The sequence below is a fragment of the Pangasianodon hypophthalmus genome, chromosome 14, assembly GCF_027358585.1.
Source record: "Pangasianodon hypophthalmus isolate fPanHyp1 chromosome 14, fPanHyp1.pri, whole genome shotgun sequence".
Taxonomy (NCBI): Eukaryota; Metazoa; Chordata; class Actinopteri; order Siluriformes; family Pangasiidae; genus Pangasianodon; species Pangasianodon hypophthalmus.
In genome coordinates this window covers 20,058,278-20,085,036 of record NC_069723.1, presented here as the reverse complement: position 1 = coordinate 20,085,036, position 26,759 = coordinate 20,058,278, and the positions used below count along the sequence as shown (strand labels likewise).

Genomic DNA, 26,759 nt, shown 5'->3' with positions numbered 1-26,759 from the left:
TAGAAGTCGATGCAGTGTATGACTGGGTTATTGTGTAGGCACAGTAGTTCCTACACAATCAACCAGCATTAGTCACATAGGCATTAGTAAAAAACAACGGAGAAAGGATTAAATTAGTTAAAAAAAAAATCGGTACATACAGGAAGAAGAGAGATCTCAGGCCAGTGAATGTGTTCACAGTGATGGTTTTCAGAGGATTGTCATCCAGAATTCTAAATATAGAACATAAATATAATTCATATACCACTTGCAAAGAAGTGAGACAAAAACAACATAATGGAATAACTCCAGTAAATTAAAATCACTTTACTGAAGAAGTGCAGCTTCAGTTCTGTTCATTATTTCTTTGGTCTGTGGTAAAAGTGAGTTCTTTTTGTGTAGTGGCATAGTAACCGACTTTTCTGCCTCCCAAATGTACTATTAAAATACTGCTCAGTAATGCCAATCTGTGCTCTACAGCTGGGATACATGCATAAGTGCTTCCATTTGTTACAGAACAGTGCTGACAGACAAGGGCCCACTGGACACTGAAGAAATAATCAACAATAATCACTGTTCAAGATGGAATCCAGCAAGATGGAGCCTGTTAATCTGTGTATCAAAATCCTGCAAGGATCCCAGTGAGTAATGCTAATGTGTAAGGAAGTCATATTTAGATGGCAGCATGAAACTGCTTTAGGAAAGGGAATTAGCTCTCCAGTACACCAACAAACAAACCTGCAACTTGAAAAGTTAGGTGAAGATCTCAAGGAGAAGACCTACAACATCCCAGCTTACTGAATGATACAGCTTCCAATCACAGACAGATTTACGTGCACATAGTGAGGATTTACAATAATACGGAAATCGCGTACATTGGTATTCAGACCTCAGATGTAACTACAGACGTAAGCGCTATTCAGAGAGTAATACAAGAGTTATGCACATTGGGTGGAGTTTACCTAGAACATTGTCATGTCTCAGTTATGTACGACTCTAACCTTGGACATAAGCCTTGCATGGTATTGGCTTGTGTAAGGATCAGTATTGATTAATAAGTATTATTACAAATGACCATCAATGCATTTAATGTCCTGCTAAGAGCTACTGGAACATAAAAAGCATTGATGTTCATCTGTATGCTAAACATAAAGGATAAACTGTGACTTTAAACCCTATCTACATATGTTTAGACGTGTGCACATAAACTCACTGATCTCTATATTAGGAACGCACCCACCTGCTCTTTCATGCAATTATTCAATCAGCTAATCACTTGGCAGCCGCACAGTGCATAAAATCATGCAGATACAAGTCAAGAGCTTCAGTGAATATTAACATCTCACATCAGAATGGAAGAAATTTGTGAACACAGACATGGTGGGCACAGTGCACACTTACTAATAAAGAGGCTGGTGAGTTATTGTGCACGTTCTAAAGATATATAGAAGTGGTTTAAAGCCACATCTCATATTTTATCTTTAGCATGCAAATGAACATCAATGCATTTAATGGCCTGCTAAGTGCTACTGGACCATAAAATGCAGAACTCTAAATAAACCTTCTGGTCTCATTTTTTATGGTTTCTGTTTAATGACCACAGCAACAGGCCATTAGCATAACAATTTAAAGTAATGTAACCTGTAGAGTATTTCAGAGATGTTTCAGACAGTGGTAGTTCAGTAGTTCTGGTTTATTTCAAATACCAGGACTGCAAGAAAGACACCACTGAGCCTGTAAAGGACACCCTTAGCAATGAATTATTTAGCTGGATTGGGCTCTGCCTCACCTGTTAGCTGGCTTGGAAAAAAGCATCTTGATATACTATATACATACAGTGCATTCTCATGGACCTCAAGAATATTTTTCTTTCAGTAAATGTAAAAACTAAAGGTTTGTGTGGACCTAATTGTTTTGCTGCATATAAATGCAGTGCTGTACTTACAGCCAGTTGAGTTGGTGGAGATCAGCAAAGACTCCATGTTTTAATAAAGTGATGCAGTTTTGGCTCAAAGACCTGCAACAGAACAGAAATGTTGACATATATCCTCATAAAGAATAGAAAAGACCAGTGTAGTCTCTCCAAAGCACATGATGGAGGTTTCATCTGATCGATCAATAGGCTTGAAAGTCTACAATTCTACGTGGAGTAACATTTAATAAAAACCTTTAAGGATGTGCATACAGTGCATGAATTCTGATGAGGTTACTGCACACACTGTACGAACCAGTTGACATGAGTTCACTCAAACTGAGAGCATGGATTGAGTTATTTATAATATACTGTTTAGTGGAACAGTGGTGCAGCAGGTAGCATTGTCACGTCAGCTTCAGTGTCCCTGGGTTGATCCTGAGCTTGGGTTACTGTCTATGAGGAGTTTCACATTGTGTCAGTAGATGGATTCCCTCTGCTAAATTGCCCCTTGGTTTGAATGAGTGTGTCCATAGTTTTCCTATCTCATGACTAGTGCTCCCAGGGTGTATTCCCGAATCACGCCCAGTGTTCCCGGGATAGGCTTCAGATCCACCATGACCCTAACTGCTAAGATAAAGCAGTTACTGAACATGAATGAAAGTTTAGTATATGGTTTAGGCACAGCTGTAGACTACTGGCTACTAGTCTACTAAAATGTAAATCATGACTGTTGCTTGTAAAGAAATAATTCCATATTTTGTTTTAGGACCTCATCATAAAGGTTTTGAGAAGAAAGATTGTCTTATTTTATCTTATTTGAGAGCTCTCAACTCTGACCCCTCCACACCAAAACTTCAGCTTGAATAAAACAGCCAATATGGGATTGCTGCAGTCTAAATCTGTTTTATATGTACATATAGTTATATAACTCAAAGTGAAATACAGTTATGTGGAGTATATGTTTCGTGTCCATGCTAATGAGCAGAGCTCTCTGCATGAGCTTTTTTTTTTTTTTTCTTGGCAACTCTTTTAAGATGCGCTGTGCTCATTGTAGCTCCACATGTCCGTTTTTCAGTCAGATTAAATAATTATAGTGGATGGGGACACGTTTTTTTGTCTATAAGCTGTTATGTGGCATGCAGTCTGTTAAAGATCATTTATAATTCTTTATGCAATAAAATATGGAATGAAAAATGTGCACATCATGTACACATCAAGTGCAGAAAGTTCAACTTCAGTCTGGTGGCACAATCCATTTTGAACTTTAAATTCAGATTCAAAATTTCAAAACACTATATTATTGTCTGTTTGGCTGAAATGGTAGTGATTAGATCTGTGCTCCACATAATGTAGTTTTTTGAATCTGAATTTGAAGAATTAAAAAACCTTGGACACAAATTAAAGCTGGGAAGAACAGTTAGATCTAATTAAACAGCAAATTTTGACTTAGAAATTCAAATTAATAAAAAAAAAAAATCAGATTTTTAAATTTATATTCAAATTGAATAGCACATATCTCATTACACAGTTAAAACCCTTCTGTAATATTGCTTAAAAGGGATGGATCATTCTAATTGTACTCAAATAATCATACAGATGAGTAGCAAACACAACCAAGACCCAGGAATGCTAATCTAAACTGATGACATCGAAGGACAACAAACTTGTCTTTGCAAAACATTTAACACATGCTCTAGAATTCCTTCCTAAAAATGTGACCTTTCAGCAACTGGAAGCCAGTGACATTTCTTAACAGAAATACTCACAGTTTCTGCAATTTGAATAATCCATTAAAAGCCCGATCAGACACAGAGCTTATGCAGTTATCCTGAAGAAATCTGAAACACACAACAACAAAACCCCGGTGATAATAGGCTTATCTCAATGAAAGCACTTTTATTATTAAAGTTCTTCAATAATTACTACCAGATGTTGCATTTGTTAAACCGGCCATGAGTTTAACACTTCACTGTAAGTAAATGCAACCGAGAACACGGCCATTGTACTTAATGAGACTGTAGTGTAGATAAATTAAGCTTGATGAACTTGATTCATTATTTTACTGATGTATACAAGTTTGAACTTGCAAGAAAATTTAGTAAAGTCAGTCTCCTGGATCATTTATGTAATGGACGCACGCACACGCACACACACGTGGTAAATAATGATAATGTGGTAAAAAGGCATATCACTTACTTTATAATGAATTATTTTTTAACTAGCAGCACATCATTAGCTGGTCACAGAGTACAGCCTAGTGACATAAATTGTTGCATTGTACCATTTCCATTTAAAATATAGTTATTAAAGTGAGTCAAAATAGTTTCTCACCAAAATGGGACTTTCTGTGTGATTCTGTGTGATTTAGTATGTAACCATTAAGTAAAGAATTACAAAGCATAAGAGAAATGATTAACACAGTGATACCTGCATGCCTGTGATTTGTCTCTTTGCACACTAGAGGCAAGAAAAGTAAGATTCCTCTCCATTATAGCCAGATAGGGAATTGTTCAGTACCGTCTTTTCACTATTTCCTTTACTCAGTCAAACCTGTTCAGTTGAAATCAGGCCAGCAGGGCTATTGGCTGCTACTCAACATTATTGACTTATTAGTGCTGCTCTAAAATGTGCAACCAGCTTGTTAACATACACTGACATTTTATGGTTACTCAGACTTTTGGGAAGTATGCTACTTAACCTTTCTATAATTAAACAGCTTTGGCATCAAATGGAGCTAATCAGCAATTAGCAATCTGTTCTTTTGGCATGGGGACACCATGCTAATAAACCTCATCATTAGGAGGCAGTTATTATTACATGCAGGTGTAACAGAGAGAGGTGCATCCTGTACGTGTGTAGTCAAAGCAGGTTTATTCAGGGCAATCCAAAAAGCTTAGTCAGGACAGCTGGTAAGATTCAAAACAAAGGCAGGCATGGTGAGATTAGGCATATCCATAATCCAGACCTAGGTCAAACAGGCAACAGGTCAAAACCAGGAAGCAAAGCTCAACAGTTGAGACTGCGCTTGGAGTGCTTGGAATGGCATCAGTGTCCACAAGCGGAGGACACAGAAAGGCAACACCAAGACTGTGAGAGGATGGGAATCTGTAGTCAGGTGAAGGAATTGGCTTGGACGTCGATGTCTGCTGGAGGGCCCACTGATGTGACAACTACTGCTGGAGAACAAAACAAGACACAGCTCCAGGAGACGTTTATGGGACACCTCTCTTTGCTTTGCACAACTTTGCAAAGTAAAGACATGGCTAGGAACAAATAGGGGTCTGGAAGTGGAGCAGACAGGTGAAGGATTCAGATGAACAGTGATATCCAGAGCACAGAGAACATGTGACACTCAGGACAAACATTAACCCACGCTCAGACTTGAACCTGGGACGCTGGAACTTTGAGGTGGCAACATTACCACCATGCTGCCCTTGCATGATAATTATTAATAACAACTCTCCCTGTTAACAGTAAACTCCTTGAGGGGCGCGGCTAACAAATGTATCATCTCCAGGGTGTCCACTAATGAGTTCTCATTCATTCATTCATTCATTCATTCATTCATGTGCTTTATTGGTAACCCAGGACAGCATGAACTTAACCCTTTCTCTCCCTTTCAGGTAGTGTATCTTGTATATATCACGACTACAAGGTGGAGCTAGTATGCTCAAGGGCGCACAACAGAACATTCCATTGAGTCAAACAAAGACATAAATTGAAAGGACATTCTCCTGGTAGCACAAGGTGTTTTGCAGAGTTGACAGACTGTCCTGAGATATTTGGAGCGATTTGGAAACACTGGACTGCTATATGCTGGCAGCATCTCATGCTTCACTGTGACTGACTGCATCCTTGCATATTCTCTAATGTGTGTGTGAGAGAGAGAGAGAGGTACAGGTCTCAAATGCATACTTAATGACTGTTTATTTGGAGCAACCTGAGAATGACAATCAGCACATCAGGCAGAGGTCAAAACACAGGCAGACAGGGTGAGAGTGGACATATCCATAATCCATAACTAGGTCGAGCTGGCAAGGGTCAAAACCATAATACAAGGAAGAGGAAATAAGAAACAATGCTTGGAGCTGAATGACTAATACACAATGATACTTTGCAAAACCTTAGGAGAAAAAGTGGGTTAAAAATAGAAGTAACCAACAGAACAGAAATCTTGTTGACATATCATTAACACATTTTGTCAGTAGTGGAGTGTATGGCCCTGCATTTGTTGCTCTATCCTGCCCCAGTGGAACTTTTTTCAAATCTTTCAATTCAGCTAAGATGGTTATAATTTAGAAATTGAATTCAAAATTAATTTAGTGGTATAAAAAAACTCACTCAGTTCACTCTGAACTGAATCTTTTTTTAATATCATAGTAATTTTACTTATAAAGTAGGTACTGAAGGTACTGAAAGACATTATCTATGCTGATTAAAGATTTTTTTTTTTTTTACCAAAAATGATTTAAAGATTTGGACAGGCTTCTCCTCCTTTCCAAACTTACATAATTTTGCACCTCGCATGCAGATATTAATAATTTGTACAGCATTTTGAGGTTGGATTGTGTCAGAATCTGCTACTACTGGTTTGGTATGAATGATCAGTTTTGGTAAAGCAACAGGAAAATGAAAGTTTTAAACGACTTGTAGGGACTTACAGTCTTTGAAGTTCTGTGTATCTACTAAAAGCATTTTCTGGTAATACTCGAATCTCATTGCTCTTAAGAGACCTGTGGAAGAACAAAAAAGCAGCAGTGAGAGGTAAGCCATCCAGACGTTTCCTTCACAACATGAAAGGGTATGGTGTTTTTTTTTACTGCTAATGAGTACTTGCACAAATTGGGCTTATGTCCTGAGAAATTCAAGTTTGATCATTTCTGTTTGACACCCAGTGTGAATTGGCATTGAATACTGATGCAAAAAGAGCCAGAGCCTTCTGTACCTCCTTAGGAAGATCTTTCATTGTATCACAACAGTGCTGTATAACTTCTAGCAGTTTGTTGCAACCAGCAGTATTGTATGCTCTTGTGCATACTGGGTGAAAATAGCCAGGATGACTGGTAAACTCTGATATTTGAGGTTGAAATAGAGAAGTGGACAATAGCCAAGTTGCCATTATAAACTTATTTATAATATGCTGGTATAATATGCTGGTAAACCAATAGCATGGACCAAGGAACGTCATCTGTGCCAAAACCTATTAGAGTATTTATTCGTTGGTATGTCTGTCTGTTGTAGGTCAGGCCATATTCAGTGTTGCCGTTAACATACATAATGAGGACTCAGTGCTGAAATTGTGCACATTGTAAGGTGGACTTTGCCCAAAACAGAGGTGAATCTCAGTTATTTGAACTTTGAGTATTAGTCAGATTTTCTCAGGCAATGTCTATTCTGAATATGCACTGTATTATTCCAACACAACTGTGTGACATTTTACTGAAATGTCTTGGGTGATGTAAAATGCTAGTTCCTTTTACGCCCTTGCTCATCAAACATGCCCATTCCTAATAATTCCAAAGGCATAGTGCCAGTTGCCAGTTAACCTTCTAGCCCAGCAGTTAAAAGAGCTGTACAGGGAGATCTTTATGACCACTCCTACCCCAATGCAGCCGATGAATTACCACATAAGGTATGGTAATGAGGCCCCATGCCCGAGGCTTAGGAACTGGCACTTGAGCAGGTAAAATGCAGACACTGGGAATAATAAAAGAATTCACTAGTCCCTGTCCCAAATCATCATGCAAAAGCCAGATGGCACCCTGAGAGTCTGTAATGATGAGAGCTGGAATGAAATGCAAAAAAACTTCTGCGATCGACTCCTAGCCCAGGCCACAGGTGAGTGAAATTGCTCCCTGTACAACTTTGGACATTATATATTTTCACCATGGTCTTCATGAAAGGTAGGCTCTTCATGCCAAAGGCTCCACCCTAACATGCCATTTTATCATGCTCAGTGGCCCCTGGCGATACTAGGTTCTGCCATTCAATCTCCAATGGCCCCCTTCTGAGACTCTTCTCATCAAAAACATTGTGTTTTGGAGGCTCTACCATCATTACATTGCAGCCTACATTGTTCACTCAAAGGGCTAGATGGAGCTGGTCCTGGTGATATATGTGATTTATGTGACATGTGGTGAAATGCTGTTCTAAATCTTCTAATATTCCTCAGGAAAGTGCTAATTTATTGTCATGCGGTCTTGTTTGTTGCCAATGGACCTCTTCTAATATTTCTATTATTCCTATAATTCTATTATTTTACTGGTTTGTCTGTGCCCTTTTACAAACACCTCTATTGTGACTTTTCCAGATATACCTGAACAAGTGTGAACTCCAGCTTGGCACTGAGCACCTTTCCAGTGAGAAACAATGCCAATTGCTCCTATGACCCACAGAATTCCTCAATATGCCAAGAGATTGGTAGCGAATTAAAAACTCTCTATTAGCATAAATAGCTTTTAGTGTTTTATTGCCTGTGTTGGTGCTCTCTAATACCTTAAATTGTATCAGACGCTTAAAATCCATCAGTTGTCAAAACAACATTATCCAAATAATAGACTTGTTATGTTCAGCTGAGGAAAATGAAAATCTTCTGGGATAAGCACAATTGATAACATGATAACCTTGTTCTGAAGACTATATAGTCTTGCGTTTTGGAAATTCTTTATCTACCATGTTGTATAAGCACTATACACTCCAAACAAGATACAAGTCTTAGCAAGACAAAATGGGTCAATTTATCAATGACAGTGCAATTAATAAATGATGCCACTTACGAATTAGGTACGTAATAACACTGAAGTACTGTTCTCACAAAATAATGATGCTACAAAATAGTTGCAAAATGCTACAAAATGCATAACTTCCTTTTCTTTCCTTCGGTGTCTATTTCTTGATTACTCACTACCAAGTGTTTTCAAAAAATCTTCCTTTTTCACACAACACGTATTGATATGCAAAAGAGCATGACAATTCAATTAGTATGCAAATTAGTCTATTACATCATCTGACAACTTTTTGAGCGTGCATTTCCCCTGAAAAGAATTGGCAATGCTGCTCCTTGATCTTGTAGTGCGCAAATGTTATACAGAGTGGATTATGACTAGAATCCTTCATCTATGTTTTGTGAGGAGTCTATAAATGCCCTGAAGAGCTATTCTCAAAACCAGGCTTGTGTTTGATGACTTTCTCAAATTACTAATACCTGAATTTGACTCAGTTTTAATAACTCACAAATGTGATATGTTTTTTGTCCCTCCGGCCTTTGGTGAATCAGCTGTCTGTCTGTATGTCTAGAGTTAAGATTAGTCTGGAGTCCTTATCAGCAACTGTGGAAACAGTACCACGGCAGTCAGGTCCAGAATTGAAACCTGCCCATCAGCTACTGCAGTACCTGAGTGGAGCTGTAAATAAATATCAGCTGCAGATACAACCTAAGTGGGACTGTCAGGAAATTGCAGTGAGTGCCTGCAGGCTGATACAAATTGACAATGAAAAGTACATACAGAGAAGTCACATTGGGTGAGACGTGCGGCACGGAATTCAAACTGATGCGCACACACTGAAGCTCCAGCTCAATGCACTGACAGCGATCGGGGTACTGCTGCAGAACTGTGTACAAGATAGATAGATAGAGAGAGAGAGAGAGACCAGAAAGGTGAAGGCAAAAGACAAGAAGAATGAAAATAAAGTTTTGAAAAAAAACCCACAAACATATTGATTGAATTGCATTTTCTTCTTTTTTTCTTCTTTAGTATATACAAATTTCTACACAAAGTTAATACACTACACAGTCATGTCAAGAACCTCAGACTGAATCAATTGATCCTGACTGCCTCTGAGATAGCAGTAAAACATGTAAATGAGATTAGGTGTACTCTTACAGCAGTCTGTGGACAGATCACGTGGGAGCGGTATTTGAATGGTCCTGTCGAAAAAATTGGCCCAGCCACTGTTATCTCCTACAGAACACAGAGAGGATTAGCAAATTGGTGCAGAGTTGTCAAGCTGTCCATGCAGGAAAGGTCAGACACACCCACATCTACACAAAAACACTCTGAGTGCAATATGGTTGTCAAGACCTTAGAGATTCTGCCTAATTTTGGTCTAGCTTTATTATGTTTTTCAAGAGCACTGACACATGGTCGTGTTCAGAAATATAATAGAAGTCTAAGGGCAGTAATTGAGATTAGTCAGTAAATGTTTAAAATATGGGATTATATCTGGTGAATTTAAAACTACAACCATTACTAATAGTGAATGTCTTATGATAAGATAGACAATAGGGAACATTTTACAACAGCTGTAATTGTGAAATTTTATCCATCTTTTTCAAAATTGGCGCAAAACCATAAAAAAAAAAAAAACGTATTTCAGTTTTACTTTGAGCTACTATGTTGGTAGTGGCCATGTTGGCAATATATAACCAGATTCTTCCCTTTGGAAAAGTAGTCCATCTTTGAAAGATATCTTCCGAGTGGTGCAATGGGAGACAGTGAGTTTGAATCTTGAGCTTATGTATGTTGAAGAGGGCAGATAGCACTTTCCTCAGAGTGTGTTACGCTGCATCGTGACATAGCATGAATAGCAATTTGAGAATATGTGTTCGCTTCATGTGTCTTGGAGGAAGCATTTATTAGCCTTCACCCTCCCTGGTTGCTATCTATGATATGAATGGGGAGAGTTAGATAATGAATGGAAATTGGCAAAAGACCCCAAAATTTAGAGCTTCGTGTGGTCAATGGGCTTGCGTACTTTGGTGAAATCCAGCGCTATGTCTCTTGGAGCTTAATGCTCGTAATAGGGCCACCCTAAGTGAACAAATTTAAGGTAAGAGTCAAAGACTCTCAGACAAAGAGAGATCCTAAAGATTCCTGTGAAAGATATAAAAATTACTAAGGGTACCCTGCTCAGATTGGGGTTACCGGGACCCACCCCTGAGCTGGGGGTGATGTCCACAGGCAAGTGTCTGGTGACCGGCCACCTACGTAACCCAGTCAGGCTCAGTGACATGGAGACATTTAGTGGGCTCACCAATGGTGCAAGGTACAATGTCAGTTTGGCAGCAGGCATGGTCAATTGGACTAGAGCTTGGCAATCAATCAATCGATCAATCAATCAATCATTCAATCAATCAATCAATCATGAAAGCTTTACAAAAAAGACACAATTTGCCTTAATGTTTATTGTGGTTATTTAACAACTGCCCTTAGACTTCCATTATAAGGGAATTTTAACAAAATTTTAAAAAAATTTTAACAAATAACATTCCTATCTGATCCATGTACATTGCGTTCATTCGTTTTTTATTTTGCAGTTGAAAGAAAAAAAATTGCTAACAAGATGTTCAAAACATTGTTTCATTATAAAACAACAAATGTTACGCAAAGCTCTTGTATTAATTCTTTTTTTTGTTTTTCATCATCTGAGATTCATTTTGATTCTAAAATTAATGAGCGATCTTGAACGACCCAGATGTGTATCAGCAATTTCTGGGTAGATTAACGATTGCCATTAGTGCCTAATGTACTGCTAGTATGGAACACTACGTACTTTTAAAAAAACAGCAAGAGGGTGATGGTAAAGGAGGATGACCTTGCGGATGAAAAACTCAGAAGGATTAAAAAATATTTTAATCACCCAAAATTTATTTCTGCGTGTTGATCCCATTGTTATCATAATGTACTTCCATTTTAATTTTTAAAAATATTTTTATGAAAAAAAATGAATTTGTTATTTTAGTGTGTGCCAAGACAAAAATATTAAAAAGTAATTTCCTTGTTTTCCAATTTTTCATTTTGAAATGGCAAATGAATGATCGCAGTACAGTGAAATGTATATGTGGTATTTTTCTATATGCTGCAGATATGATAGATAATATTAATAATATTTTTAAAAAAAGGTTAAAAAATAAATAAAATAAAAAAAAATACTCTGGAGTATTCCATTAAGGAACACACTTGTTCCAGGTCAATCCACTGAGGTTTTCACATAAAAGTTGCTGCACACACTTACAGACATATAGTTCATCATCCCTGACCAGCAATATGGAGTGTGAGATAGAGTAGGAAAGCGTGTGTGTGTGTGTGTGTGTGCGCGCACTGACCACAGTGCTCCTCATCAGCTCCGTTAGGACAGTCCTCTTGGCCATTACAGTGCAGCACCTGAGGCAGACACACACTCACATTTCCACACGGGAAGTGGCCGAGTGGGCAGATCTCAGATGCTGACCATGTGCTACCAAGCCCTGCTGCCAAGAAACACACACACACACACATACACACACACACACACACATACACACACATGCTCATTTACATAAACATTTACAATGTCACTTAAGATTCACACACTAAATAATCATTTTCATTGAAATTATTTCATTATTTAATCAAGCTCAAGCAAATTAATAAATTTGGAATTTTGATAGAGATATAGATGAAAAACAGGATATCCCGGCTTCTCAGTGGCGATCCTGCCCCATATCAAGTTTTTCCCCATATCACCAGGAGCCCATCCCCGGGAGTCCGTGAGAGTATAATTTGTCGTGCTATCTGGATGACGAATTTCCCTTCTCCCTATCTCTAATTAATAGTTTTAAACGTTACAGAAAAAAATCTATGCCATTAAAGAAAGTACGATATTAAGTACCAGACTATAGACCACTTTTCAGATAAAAACATTACTCAGCTTGTCTGGGGCCTACAGAGACTGGATTTCCTTATAAAGCTGTCACTGTACATGGGAGACTCAATGCAGTTTTAAAGGTATTTAAACCTTGACTTTTGTGTTTACTTTTCATGCTGTACTAACCTCCTCTTTTAGCGCTTTAGCTCAGTAGTATTCTTTATCCTTCTCCCTAACCTAGTGACCTAGCCCTGAGGATATGTTTTTGATAGAGACTACAAACCACTTCTGCAAGCTTTTCTAGATAAAGGCATATGCTAAAGGCTGTAAATCTAGAGTTAGAGGGAAAAACGCAATTCTTTGTCCTAGATAGCAGGGCTAATTATACTCTTTTGGACTCTTGGTCATAGAATATGGTGATGTACTCATGATATGGAGCACACATATCCTGTCTAGTAATATTTATATCAATATTCTGGTTCTCTGGTTTCGTCTGACCTCCCAAAAACGTGTGTTGGTGTGAAAGAGCATGTGAGAGAGACAGAGAGAGAGAGAGAGAGAGAGAGGAACAAAGGAAAGTAAAGGTTGTATTTCCTTAACTCTGGAAAATTTTAATTACGTGATCTTATTAGAAATTTGCACCGAGAAATTACCATCAACTATGGCTAAAGACAAGACGAGAAAATAAATAGCACATTTCCTCAAGGCTTGATAGATAGTATGAATTTTCACTGCAGGCACATATTAGAAATTTGTAACTTGAAATTAATATCAAGCAAGAACAAAGACAAAACAGGAAAGAACTAAAGTCATATTTCTTACATCTTCCAGAGAGGTGGATAGTATCCAAGTAAATGAATTTATCCTGTCATTTTAATTTAATGTTTTATAGCATGCATTATATCCCAGAGATGGTAAAAGCAATGTGATTATTATCATAAATCAATATGAGGGCTAAAAGTAGACATCAGGAAGTGGGCCAGCTTTCCTGGATCTGATCAAACTAGACCTGCCAGAAGCTCCTTACTCCTGGGACTCCTAGGTGCATTTCCAAATCAGATACAAGACACACCTGATTCTCATCATATGTGTATTCCAGAATTATTCCTCACCCGAACTTTAAAGCAAGTTAAAGCTTTACTGGTCATGTCCAACAAGTGTATTGGAATTTTTACTTTTCCTTCACTTTAGCCTTATAATGAAACTTATACCACAGCACTGATACATTCTATCAGTGTTAATTAATGTTCTATAAGAGCAGCACTGACGGTAGTTCTGGCCATAAGACTAATCACAGGTTTACAATAATCTGCTTATTCTGATACATTACTTTTATTATTCTAGCCTCCAGTGTCAGCACTTTGTAACAGTGTGTTACAGTTTTGTATCATGGGAAAATGTTCAGCACAGACGAGTTTACACTTTCAGGTTTCTTGGTAACATGACAAGCTGAATTTTTTGCGTTATAAACTTCCAGAGAGAGGCTGGTGAGGGAACGACTGTTTATAGCTGCTAAAACTTAAGTGATAGCAAGAACTAAATCATCTCTCAGACGTTCCACAAAATGAAATGTAACCATAGATGTTTAAAAGGTATAACATGTCCTCCATTAATAAATTAAAAATTGTATTCATTGGCAAATTGCTGTGATATAAGAGGAATAAAACACTTCAAGGTGGTAACAGTAACTGTACTTCATGTTGGGCTGAATCACACCACCCTGTCACTGATTATTTTCCTATGACAGCACACACCATTGTGCTTTATTCCTTACATAAGAGCCAGCAAAAGAACTTGCATATACACAGGTAACAGGAAAGTATGGTTTGTACAATATAAATACAGTACATGTAACACGATGCAATTAAATTCACTTTCTATATTGATTTAACCGCCTGATAGTCACTGCAGTCCAGGCGGCAAATACCAAGTATTTTCATTCTGAACTAGTCCTGCATCAATTTCTCAGTCAGCAGTAAGTTTTTTTTTGCTTCCAAAGCACTCACCATCCAAAAAAATATCTATAAATGTTAAAACCCAGAGTTGTTGAGATAAATACAAATGTGTAGAAAGCAGCCTTTACAATCAAACCTTTCTCTGCATACATTCAATTACAGGTCTCTTCTTATTATTCAGTTATTCATCTTAAACAATATTCCATAATTATTATCGATCATTCAGTAAATCCAATGAAACTAAACAGCAAAAATTTTAGCTCTGTAATTAAACTTCAAGATGTTTGAAGTTAGAAGTTTTTGTTGACTGTATTTCATGATATTTCTTTAGTATTCTGGTACTAGTTATTAGTACCAGAAACTGTTATATTAACTGTTAGTAATTGTTATATTACTAACTATATTCTATGTAAACTAGACTTAAAATAACTTCTAATCTTCTTAGTGTCAGCCAGAGGAGGATGAACTCCCTCCGATACATTTTCCTCTCGTGATTTCTCCTCTTAGGGAGTTATTCCTCACCTTTTTGCTTTTGATACTGTGGCTGTAAAACTGCATTGAGACCATGTGTATAATAAAAAAGTGTTAATAATACAACTCCTTTTTTTAATTCAATTACAAATTCTTAAACTTTGAAATAAATCAAAGTTTAGCTTAAGATTTACAAAGCATGTCTGAAGTTTGAAGCCAGTCAATACAGACTTTCTCCTCGTTCCTCTTAGTAAGTGTCAGGGATTTGTAGAGGCGGTGGATGCAAGTGCAGCTTTTTATTGTATAAAGTGCAAATCAGACAAAACAGTGAAACCAAGAAGCATACACCTAAGCAATGGATACAAGGTGAAAACATGCAGACTATGAATGAGGCTGTAGCACACACATCAACACATACACACGACAACAACAAAAGCATGACAATGAGGTACTGAGAAACTAGAACTTATATAGTGGTATTAATCAAGGTGAAATGAGACACGGGTGATAGTGGTTAGAACATGTGATGTGCTGGGGCTGATGGGTAGTAATGTAGTTCAGCACCCCTTTGGCACTACTGTGACAGTAAGTCACATGGTGTGTCTCTGCCTCATCCTTTGGATTTTAACACCAGAGACTGCCCTTTAGTATAGTGTTTCCCTAAATGTGGGCTGTCTAGAGTGTCCCTGAGGGCCAGATTGGGAAACACTGCCTGAGCTGGATGACCTGATTAATTCAGCCAAATGTAACAAATGAATATAATGTGACAGTGATGAAACTCCTTTCGGGGGAGGAGAAGTTCTTCTTTTCATGCGAAGGTGCGTAATTGGTAGGGTTTGGCCTTAATGACAGGAAGTTTAAAATCCCCCAAGGTGCCACTGACCATTGACCCTAATTTTTTTTTCCAAGACGAAATGAAGCAAAAAGCATTTCATTAAATGTGTATACTCATAATATTAATAAGGTTGATTTCTGGGGAGAATTTATGGACTCCCATCATACCATAATCACACATAACATGTCAGGTCGCTTGAGGAGATTTTTTACCAACCATATTGTAGCTCCTTGCACATAAACTTGATTTATGGAATATTTTCCGTCTATCTATCCATTTTCCATACTGCTTATCCTACATAAGGAAGCCTGAAGCCTATCCCAGGGAACTCAGGGCAAAAGGTAGGCGTGACACCCCACTGCTGGGCAAAATTGCACACACTCACATGCTACAGACAATTTGGAAATGCTAAGCAGCCTACAATGCATGTCTTTGGACTGGGGAGGAAACTGGAGTACCTGGAGGAAACCCCTGAAGCTCGGGGAGAACATGCTAGCTCCGCACACACATTGTGGAGGCGGGAGTTGAACCCCCAACCCTGGAAAAATAAGGCAGACGTGCTAACCACTAAGTCACAATTAAAACTCTTTCGCTTTAAGCCCATTTTAAACCAAACTCCAGCAGCATTGTGTCCAGTGCGCTCTCAGGTTAATCGAAGTGTCCTTTTACACCTGACACTGGCAGCACAGAAGCCTTGCAGGCAAGGTCATGGTTTTTAGCTAGAAACAATATTCATGCTATATTTTGCAGTGAATGCCCACAATCTAAACACCACATGAGTGATATTTCAGTCTGTAGCCTGCTGCAGCAGCAGCACTACTCTAGTGTCGGTTAAAATTCACCAGACTGTAGAAATGAAAATCTCTTTGGATTAACAAATTTTATGTGATCATATACCTGTACAATGTGATCATATAAACTGTATATTTATAATATTTACATTTATATTTGCACAATATATTTACTAAACCAGCACAAGAAAACACATAAATGAATGCCCCACTAGGGCCCAGTTATTTTGGTGTAAAATTGGCTTCATGCACAAATGATCATCAAATCAATGTTCCGATCTAGATTGGATGTAACAGCTGAGATGTAGCTCACTTTCAACAACAAAGCCTGACTTTGATATGCTGCAGTGCAATGCACAAGCCCAGGCCTCTCATTAGACTCTGAATGCCTGCAGTTGTTATTTCAATATTTGATGATGGTGCTTCTATGAATCACTTTGTATAAGAACTCTTACACAAAGTGATTTAAAAAAGCACTGTTAAATATGTAAATATAAAGAACCCATATGCTAGTTGCAAAGTCTTTTGAGGTCACAAGAATATTAAGCCCTTAAAATGGGGTTAGTGACCAAAAAAGGTTGAAAACGCCTGCTCTACACCAATGCAATCCATGAACATCCACCACCCTGCAGAGCTCAGCAACAGTGCACATGGCTCGAGTATTCAGATGCTACTGAAGGTTGTGAAATATATCAGATGTGTTAGATTATGGCAGTAACTAAAGTCTGCTGGAAATTACCTCACCAGGGCCAAAGAGTGACCATAACTGACACAGTGAATTTTCATCAATCGTTCTTATTATGACTCTTCTCAGCTGTGACCCAGAGTGCCTTGTCTCCAGATTCATAGCACAAATCATGAAACGCAGGGAAGTCCCAACTCTAGGACATCACACATCATGTCCTGGATGACTCCTTAATGGTTCCTGTAGGCTCCAGGTTTGGCCTGGCATCGCCTGGTCATTATCACCTGTACCTGCTCCATCTTTCGATAAGACTAATTCGCTCTATTCGGTTCTCTCCGTGTTCTGTAAAGTTTTATCAGTGATACTGACAATACAAAGGCTTTCAAATACTTAAAAAGGTTCTACCTATTACCATAAACGGCTCATGAAGGTGTCCTGCGAAAGACTGCTGTGGCTGCAGGTTTTCATTTCAACTGTTTAATCAGTTTATCTTGATGTTCGATCAGCTATAAGTTGCTCCTGTTTAGTTGGACTTCTCTCAGATGTCCAACCAGCAGCCAGCCACAAGGGCTATTTGTAGATATCACTGGTAGATATCGCATCTGTAGTCCTCTTCTCGGAAAAGTTTCCATTCAACACTAGAACTACCGACCTTCCGACGAACCCTTGAAGCCTTTTCTCAGGTTGTGTAGTTGTCCTTGTTATTTCCAACTTTATTACAAGGATGTCAGCCTTTTTTTATGACATGTCACAAAATGATGGAACGCATACAATCTGTTCTAACAAGATGTCCTTATTTTTAATCCTTCATATGGTGTTGTCTTGCTGACCATGAAACCTTAAGCATTACCCATGATGCACTGTAAGCACATCACTTCTAACCCTGAGAAATGGCTTCCACTTCATAGCTATAAATGTGCAAAGTTATGACATTCTTTTTGAGCAACTCCTCAGTTGTACATTTTCGATCAGCAAACATTGTCTTTCTCATCAAGTCTCTTGTTAGAGAGTTTTAACTATTTGTGGAAAAGCCTTAAATAATTGAATATACAATGGCCAATGACTATCACCTGTCTCCTACCTGTTAAGGGAAAGGTGAAAGTCGTTCTTGTTTTTTTAAGGGTCCAGCCAGTGCCCTCATTCTCCATCCTTTTTTTTTTATTCTAATTTGAATTTAATTATATTTGCATACCACTTTTAACAACAGACAACAGACAAAGAGAAATCTGGATGAGCAAGCCAGAGGCAAGGAATGTCTCCCTGAGATGACATGAAGAAAGAAACCTTCAGAGGCACCAGATAGATCAGGTGTAAGAGTCTTAAGATAAGTGCGCTTTACGTCCAAAATATTTCGTTGAAAAACATGCATGTAAAAGGCTAATACCTTGAGGAGCTTAGTTTCAGCTCAACTCGAGTACGTCAGGCTCCAGCCTGATGTGGATTATCTGTGGATCATGTGGCGAACACAATGGATCGTGTGTTCATGCATTTGAGTTGGAACACACACTCACATTTATTTCAAATCTTGTGACATCTCTGGCTGCCAAAGTCACGGCCACCTTCATCATTCTAGCTTCATTTTTTTTGTCACAAGTGGCATTTTTTGAGAACAAAATGAAGCTCAAGGTTAGCGTTCTACTCTGTCTAGAAATGCAAATCTCTCTCTTTCCTCAAATTGCTGCGTTGTCTTCGTGTTACCTTCATATAGCGATGTTATGTCTAATGGAAAAATGGAGTTTATTTTTTTTTTTTTACTATTTTACTACTTTTATTATGGTTTAGCATCTGACAATGATTTTATTTCCCATTAAGCACTGACTGGTGCATTAAATCTGAATAAACAATCCAGTGTGTGAATGGTTTTCTACTATGCCAGACCTCAGGGTGCATTAGTTCGACCACAGCTGGAGATCAAATTTTCCTTTTAAATGAATTTTCAGCTCACACCAAGGCAGCACTAAATCACAGCTAAACTGTAGTGGGAAAGAATCAATCATTATTTAGAGAAGCATGCAGTGGTGCGTTACTCTATTGCACATCTGGGAGCAAAGATAAGGTCTATAGACCAGTCAGAGATAATTTCCATCCATCTTCTGGTGCCTCTATATTTTTGGCATTTTAAGACTGGGCAAAAAGGGTTCTGCTTCATTTCCTTTCTCATGTAAACGCTGAACTTTTAAAACTCACACACACACTGACACACACACACACACACACACACACAAGATGAGTTTCACTAACATGATCAAATATAGATACAAAGTGAGACTGTGTAGATGTGAGAAATAAGCATTATTATTGTTATTATTATTATTATTATTATTATTATTATTGTCCAACAATTTAAGCTAAAATCAAGAAAATGACAATTATTATTTAATGTTTAACTCGAGCAAACAGTTCAGGTCAAATGTGATTTTCAGGTGTTTAGCTTAGTTAAAGTCAATTAAGTAGATTCTATTTGCCATAATATTATTATTATTATTATTATTAATAATAATAATAATAATAATAATAATAATAATAATAATAAAGCAATCTATGCACAACAAAGAATAATACTAATTAACAATAATAAATAAAACAATTATGATTATTAATGTGTTGTTTAACAGATTTGTTTTTCTTCTTCCTGTTGGTGTTTTTGTTGTTGTTGTTGATGTTATTATTATTATTATTATTATTATTATTATTATTATTACAATTTCTATCTTTCTATCTATTCTTTTTTTATCGAAATATATTTATTATCATTATATTTATCCTTATATTGATCATGTATTATTATTATTATTATTATTATTAATTTCTTTTTTTAATCACTGATAATAAAGAATAGTATTTTTAACCCTTATTCCTCACACACACACACACACACACACACACAGTGCATGGTCTTACCTCTGACTGTGGACATGAACACGAGGAGAGACAGCACCAGTGAAATAATATCCAAGCAGAGGGAATATCCTGCGCGCGGACTGACTGAGCTCATGGTGGCTGTGTGCACAGAGCCCCACTCACACCTCAGCTTCACACACACCTCCTGCGCGTCTCACCAAACACCCCGAGTCTTCTGTCAGCCCCATGCCATGAGCCGCACGCAGCATGTCCTGGAGAGAGTACTGACACCACAGCCACAGAAGTGACTGACTGACTCTGAACACCTCGCCCTGGCTACACACACACGCACACACACACACACACACACACACTCTCACACACACACACTCGCGCGCACACGCGCACACGCACGCACAGTGGTGAGACGCATCTATCCTGAGCTTTACGGTAATTAAGTAACGTCAAGAGCGCAGGGATGAGAGGAGACATAGGGCAAAGTGTCACAAACGCACTCCACTCTATTATTTTTCTTATTATCTTTCCCAACCAGAGTAAATTTCCCATTAATTGTCTCCATAATAACTCCAAGTAACAAACCCATCCGAGAAGCGGCTGGTGAGAGACAGTGTGTTTACTGCTGCTATAACTTCAGTGATAAATAACTTGCCTCCACACTTTCCACAACACTGTCACTGTGCACAATGTCATTCAATAATAACTTAAACACTGTCAGAGTTGTCAAACTGCTGAGGTATAAGTGGAACAATACACTCCACGGCTGCTATACAAAAATAACACACTTCATATGAAGCTTGTATCACCCCAGCGTGGCTTATTTTCATATAACCACACGGCCTGTTCTTTATTCCGTAAATATCCTATTACAGTAAAGTGCTGCACAGTTAAGTAAAGGGTGTGCACTGGTGACAATTTGCCCCATCAGTGGGTAAGTTGGCACACTGGATTTTTCAACACATAAGAAGTCAGTGTAAATATTGAATTTGTTAAAATGTCAAATTCAAGACCAAACATATATAGTTTAACACATAGTATATAACATATAAGTATTTTATATAGTATACTATACGCAAAGTATAATTTTATAATTATCAATTTACAATAATATTTAATACCAGAAACAGTCATCATTATGCCAGGGCAGGTTGTCACATGTGACAGCAAAGCCTTTGTGATAGCTTGCCCCAAGCTGATGTGTGTTAATGTTGGCTAGTTTTCTATATGTAAAATTTCACTATTCATACCTAGCAAAGATTTATTAAAATCCTCTTTAATGATATTTTGAAGGTCAAAAATTAGAAAACTGCACCTCAGATTAGAGTCACTTTGAGCACAGGTAATCAGGATAATAACCTTAAAACACAAACTCACACAAAACAGTTGTTTACTTTTTGAGTTAGTGCCTGTTAGCGCTGTTAGTTTTGAGTTAGCGCTGGTGTTGGAGTGGTGTTGGAGGAATGAGCCGCGAGACAACTTAACCAATCAGGAAGAAATACTGTTTACAAACTTTACACACTTTACACAGGAACCTGCAAGCTGTGTGCTTGCACATTAAACACACTCAAACATATTAAATAAAACATGCAGACGGATTAAACATGAGCAACAGGTGATTATGTTGTTCAATAAGATAAAGTAGATAAAGAAAACTCCTCCTCTTTACTACACTAAACCAATCAGAATCAGAATTTAGAGAAAGCTGATGTTGGTACTGCAGAGACACCCAGTGACAGTATTCCGTTATCTGGAATAACGACAATGGAAATGTAGCTTTCCATAAAATCCTGCCAATTATGTCATCAAATCATTTTCCTCCTACACTTTTAGCATTTTCTTCACAATTTCTTTCTTTCTGTTTTTTTTTTTTTTGGAACTACATGTTTTAGAATACTCACTGCAAGAGCATCTGGCTGCTGTCTTATAAACTATTTAAAAAAAAATTCACACTTGTTCTGGACTGATATTTTTAATGATTGAATATATCGTTTTTTACAATAACACCTTGTTGATGTTGCACATTCTGAGTAAAAAGATGTATTTTTTCTATTCAGAACACATTTCTGTATGTAAAACTTATAGTACTTAATTTAATTATAATCCAGGGCTTAATTTTCCCTGCTTTTCTTAGCCTACTGCAGTGACGACCAGTCATTCTTTACCATCAGGTCTGTAGTTATAGTTAATACTATACATGTGATACATGTCGGTTAATCATTTAAAAATGGAATTTTGCTTTAAAAAAAAAAAGTGACAGAAAGAACTGCAGTCAAGTAGCCGGCCACTTCACAGACAGACTCCAGAGGGGCTTTGAGCTCATGCCCTTTCACTCTAGTGCTGCATAAGTGCTCTCTTGGCTGGTGTTTATAATAAGTATAATTTATATGGCCTTCAGGTGGCTCCCTGAGAACAGATGTAGCATGAGTGCACCTGAGTCTGGAGACTCAACCTGAGCACCGTCGTTAAACAAGATCCTCTTCAGTGAGGCACAACTGACTCAGCCTGCTTCAGGAATTGCTTTGGGTTGGCTTTGGTCCTGAGAACTTGGCTAGCAGGAGTCTCTTGTGATGCAGGAGTGGCTTATCTTCACCTCTGCAGCTACAGATTAGGGCAAACCAAATCCAAAGACCTTGACTCACAAAACAGAGTTCAGCTTCTTGAATGGTTTATTTACGGAAGCAATGCTAAGCAATATCTTTTCTATCATTTCTAAAAATGTTATTTGCTTTTGCTGAGAATCAAGTACAACTTATAACTATAGGCTTCTATTTAGTGTATGAAGCATACGGTCGTGACTATATGAAACTGCTACATTATGTACCTTCTAGTCACCCCTTTCTAGTAATATTTGATCATTTTAGTAATTTGATCTGAACCTCACAGTTTCAGGGTGCATGGTTCAATCTGGAGCTTCGGTTGCTCTCCATGTTGTCCCCGTATCTGCGTGGGATTTCTCTGGGTTCTTCGGTTTCCTCCCATCTCCGAAGAAAACATCCTGGTGGGTGGATTGGTGACTATATATTACCCTCTATATATTTGTGTGTGTGTGTGTGTGTGTGCATGGTGTCCTGCTATGGACTGGCCTCTCAGGCAGGGTGCATTCCTGCCTCGTGTCCAGTGTAGATTATACATTTCTGTGCTTGGGCTTGTCAAGAATTCAACAGTAGCAGCAGCAATTCACTTCCATCTAAATGTTACAGGAAACTGAAAAATGTACCTTAGCTAATCATTCTAAGCAACAACCATTAGCAATGGCTAAACAGTTGGCTAGTGAGCTCATTTTTTTCTGGATATTGCATCTATCAGTTAGGTGGGGGTTAAAGTTGCTCTACTTTTACTGATGTATGCTCAAAAGCAGCATCTCTGGGCATAGTGAAAAAGCTTCATATTTTAAAAATGTTCTCTGCAAGGGGCTTGATCCGAATATCTGTACCACTAGCCATATGCCAGAACACAAAGCTTGCGTGACACAAAGAGAAACATTGTATTTTATTGTTTTTATATTATTTTCTGTGGTTAGTTTTGGCTGTATTTTATGTGAGCATCCCTGTGCAGGCTACATCCATAGTTTACAGTGAAAACTCTAAGATAGAAAATAAGGAGCTTTTATATTACCCTTCAAGGTCCATTTCCCCCCCTGCCAAGTTGTACGAGCCACTGTAATATTATTTTTTATAATAATATATTATTATAATTTTTCTTTTTTGAATATAACAATTGTATAGAGATTGATTTCACATTGCTTCAGTGGTGAATCCAGAAATGAATTTCAGGAGGGATGAGAAAATAAATTTCAGTGTATGATCTGTACAATTATATTGATAAGTGTGTCATGTTTATGTAATTTGGGTGGATATCAGACAGTATTATTATCATTTAATTATTTAAGGCATAATACACCATCAGCCAATCTTGTCTTATTTATAATTTTAAAAGGCATATGAAATAACATCACTTATGACATTTGAAATGTCTGAAATGTCACTCAAAATGATTAAATGGGGCTGGAGTGGGGAGGGGTGGGTAGCGCTGTTGCCTCGCACCTCCGGAGTTGGGGGTTTGATTCCTGCCTCCGCCCTGTGTGCGTGGAGTTTGCATGTTCTCACCGTGCTTTGAGGGTTTCCTCCAGGTGCTCCGGTTTCCTCAATGGGTATGTGTGTAGGTGCAATTATGTCCTGTGATGGGTTGCCACCACCTCCAGGGTGTCCCTGGAATAGGCTCCTGGCTCCCCTTGATCCTGTGTAAGTTAAGCGGTATGGAAAATGGATGCATGGATAAACAGCTGCACTGTTTTATGTTAACCACCAGAATAAATATAGTATTCACTGTATTTGGAACTGTTCTAAAATATTTCAGGAGGGTTCAAACCCCAAAACAACCCAAGCTACATCTCTTCATTGAAAATAATAACAGCCATTAAATAGAAGCAGATGGATGTACTATAAGCATCAGCAGGTAGAAGTTGAATGTCAGGCTAACAGAGTGATGCGGGGAAATCAACATCAAAATTTAAGGACAGAAAAAAAAACTGAAAAGATAACAAACTGAGAAGCCAGTGCACAGACACACAGCCTGAAAAGGCGAGACAGATGTAAAGACAGATGGCAGATGATCTGGTATGAATACACAGAAGTAAATGAGACTTAACAGGAAACAGGTGTCTTCAATAGGCAGGTGAGTGAGAGTGAGATAATGTCTGGACAGGATTGGACTGTGAATTGGTGCAGGCTTCTGGATTGGCAGTGGGTTCAGATATCTGGCAATATCAATGGAGTTGTACTAAAACAAATAAAATGCTGTATTTGTGTAAGCTCAGCTATTGCACTGCACTTTGCATCACTTTAAATGTGGCAGACCCAAATACTACACATTAGTCCAAAAAAATGCAGCATGTGTGCCACAATGAAACTTAATAACTGTCCAGTCACAAGTCCTTTATTGAATTTAGGGCATGACGGAGAATCTAATAAAAGGATTGCTCAGGATGCAGCAGACACTTATTGTGGCCTGTACTGGGGGATGAACTGAAACGACTGTGAAGAAATCTCCCAAAATAGATCATTAAAAAATTAATAAGTAAGAAAAAACACTATTTCTCCAAAATGTCACTTTTTGTTAAATTATTGTTTGAATAATTAGCTTCTTATGAACCTTGTTATTCTAACAACCAATCAGTGATGGCATAAAACAAACTGTAACTACTGTGAAGAACCTCCTCCCCTAAAGACCTAAAGAACACTTTAAGGTTCTAGATTTAAAGTGTTTTTTTTTTGTTAAGAGTTTTTTTTTTTTTAAGTGTAAAGGCCAACCTGAAATAGAATGCATGGTATGTGTTTCTGTGACGTGAACACTGTACACTCTTAGAAGATAAAAGGTTCAATAGTGCATTACCAGGATCCTCTTCTGAGAACTCTAAAACACAGGAATCTACCCTAAATAGGAAGCCAGTCCATCTGAAAGCACCATGTCCACTCAAATGCAAACCTAGGGCCAATTTAGAGTAGCCAGTCCACCTACATGCATGTTTTTGGGTGAAAACGGAGGAAACCCAGAGGAAACCCACATAGACACGAGGTGAACATGCAGTGGAGCAGACCAGGGACCGTAGAGGTAGGAGCACTACCTGCTGTGCCAACATGCTGCCCAGTTTGTCCATCCACCCTTTTCCATACCGCTTATCCTACACAGGGTTGCGGGGGAGCCTGGAGCCTATACCAGGGTCACAAGGTGGGGGACACCCTGGGGTGCCAACCCATCGCAGGGCACAATCACACACCCATTCATACACTATGGACAATTTGGACATCAGCCTACAGTGCATGTCTTTGGACTGGGGAAGTCAAGCCACAGCACTCTCACTGCTGCAGCCCAGGTTTGAGTCCCGGCCAGGGATCCAACCTCAGAAACTGCGGTCATATGTAACAGTGCACTTTTTAAAATGTACTAGGCTTTTACATATTCAGTATTTTTAACATATTAGCTTTTAATATACATTTTGAACATTGTAACATTTATGTATAATATTACATTTCTGAACAATGTAATTTAAAATTACACATTGTTTTGCATTGTAGCCTAGTGCAAGTCAAAAACTGGATACAGCAGGTAAACCCACAACGTAAGGAAGCATAAAAACAACATTTAAGACAATATATTTCGTTGTTGTTCCTCTTTCAGCTGCTCCTTTTAGTGGTCGCCACAGTGGATCATTGGTCCGCATATTTGATTTGGCACAGTTTTACACCAGATGCCCTTCCTGACAAAACCCTCCCCAATTTTATCCGGGCTTGGGACTGGCACTGAGAGCGCACTGTCGTATACAACCCCAGTGGCTGAGGTTGGTTCCCTGGCTGCAGCAGTGAGAGCACTGTGGCATAACCACTAGTCCCCCAAGGGCCTCTAAGACAATTTAATACATAATATATGCTAAAAACACTTGCTAAGCAATGGTAAGCATCCAAAACTGATGAAACAAAAAGTGTTCTGACCAAAATTGGGTTTTTGTGCCTATCACAGACTTTGACAGCTCTACATCATGAAAACATAAATATACAGTATTTCACTGCAATAATCTAGAAACTTTCTCAACTTTCTTAACTCATCTAGGCTTTCTGAAAAGATGACATTAGGTAAATAAAGAGCC

General features: G+C 38.2%; 1 protein-coding gene across 3 annotated transcripts in view; it reads right to left on the bottom strand.

Annotated features, from left to right (window-relative positions):
* rxfp2b (relaxin family peptide receptor 2b) overlaps positions 1-20,426 on the bottom strand; it is a 38,652-nt gene extending 18,226 nt beyond the window's left edge. For 2 of the 3 annotated variants that reach the window (XM_026934610.3, XM_026934614.3), the window contains exons 1-8: positions 20,159-20,426; positions 12,000-12,143; positions 9,778-9,855; positions 9,400-9,505; positions 6,556-6,627; positions 3,661-3,732; positions 1,925-1,996; positions 141-212 (exon numbers count right to left, since the gene is read on the bottom strand). In XM_026934610.3, coding sequence (XP_026790411.2) covers positions 141-212; positions 1,925-1,996; positions 3,661-3,732; positions 6,556-6,627; positions 9,400-9,505; positions 9,778-9,855; positions 12,000-12,143; positions 20,159-20,252 — 710 coding nt within the window. In that variant the 5' untranslated portion in view covers positions 20,253-20,426. The remainder of the gene's footprint in view (positions 1-140; positions 213-1,924; positions 1,997-3,660; positions 3,733-6,555; positions 6,628-9,399; positions 9,506-9,777; positions 9,856-11,999; positions 12,144-20,158) is intronic. The other variant, XM_026934611.3, reaches the window with a different exon arrangement.
* Between the last annotated feature and the right edge of the window lie 6,333 nt (positions 20,427-26,759).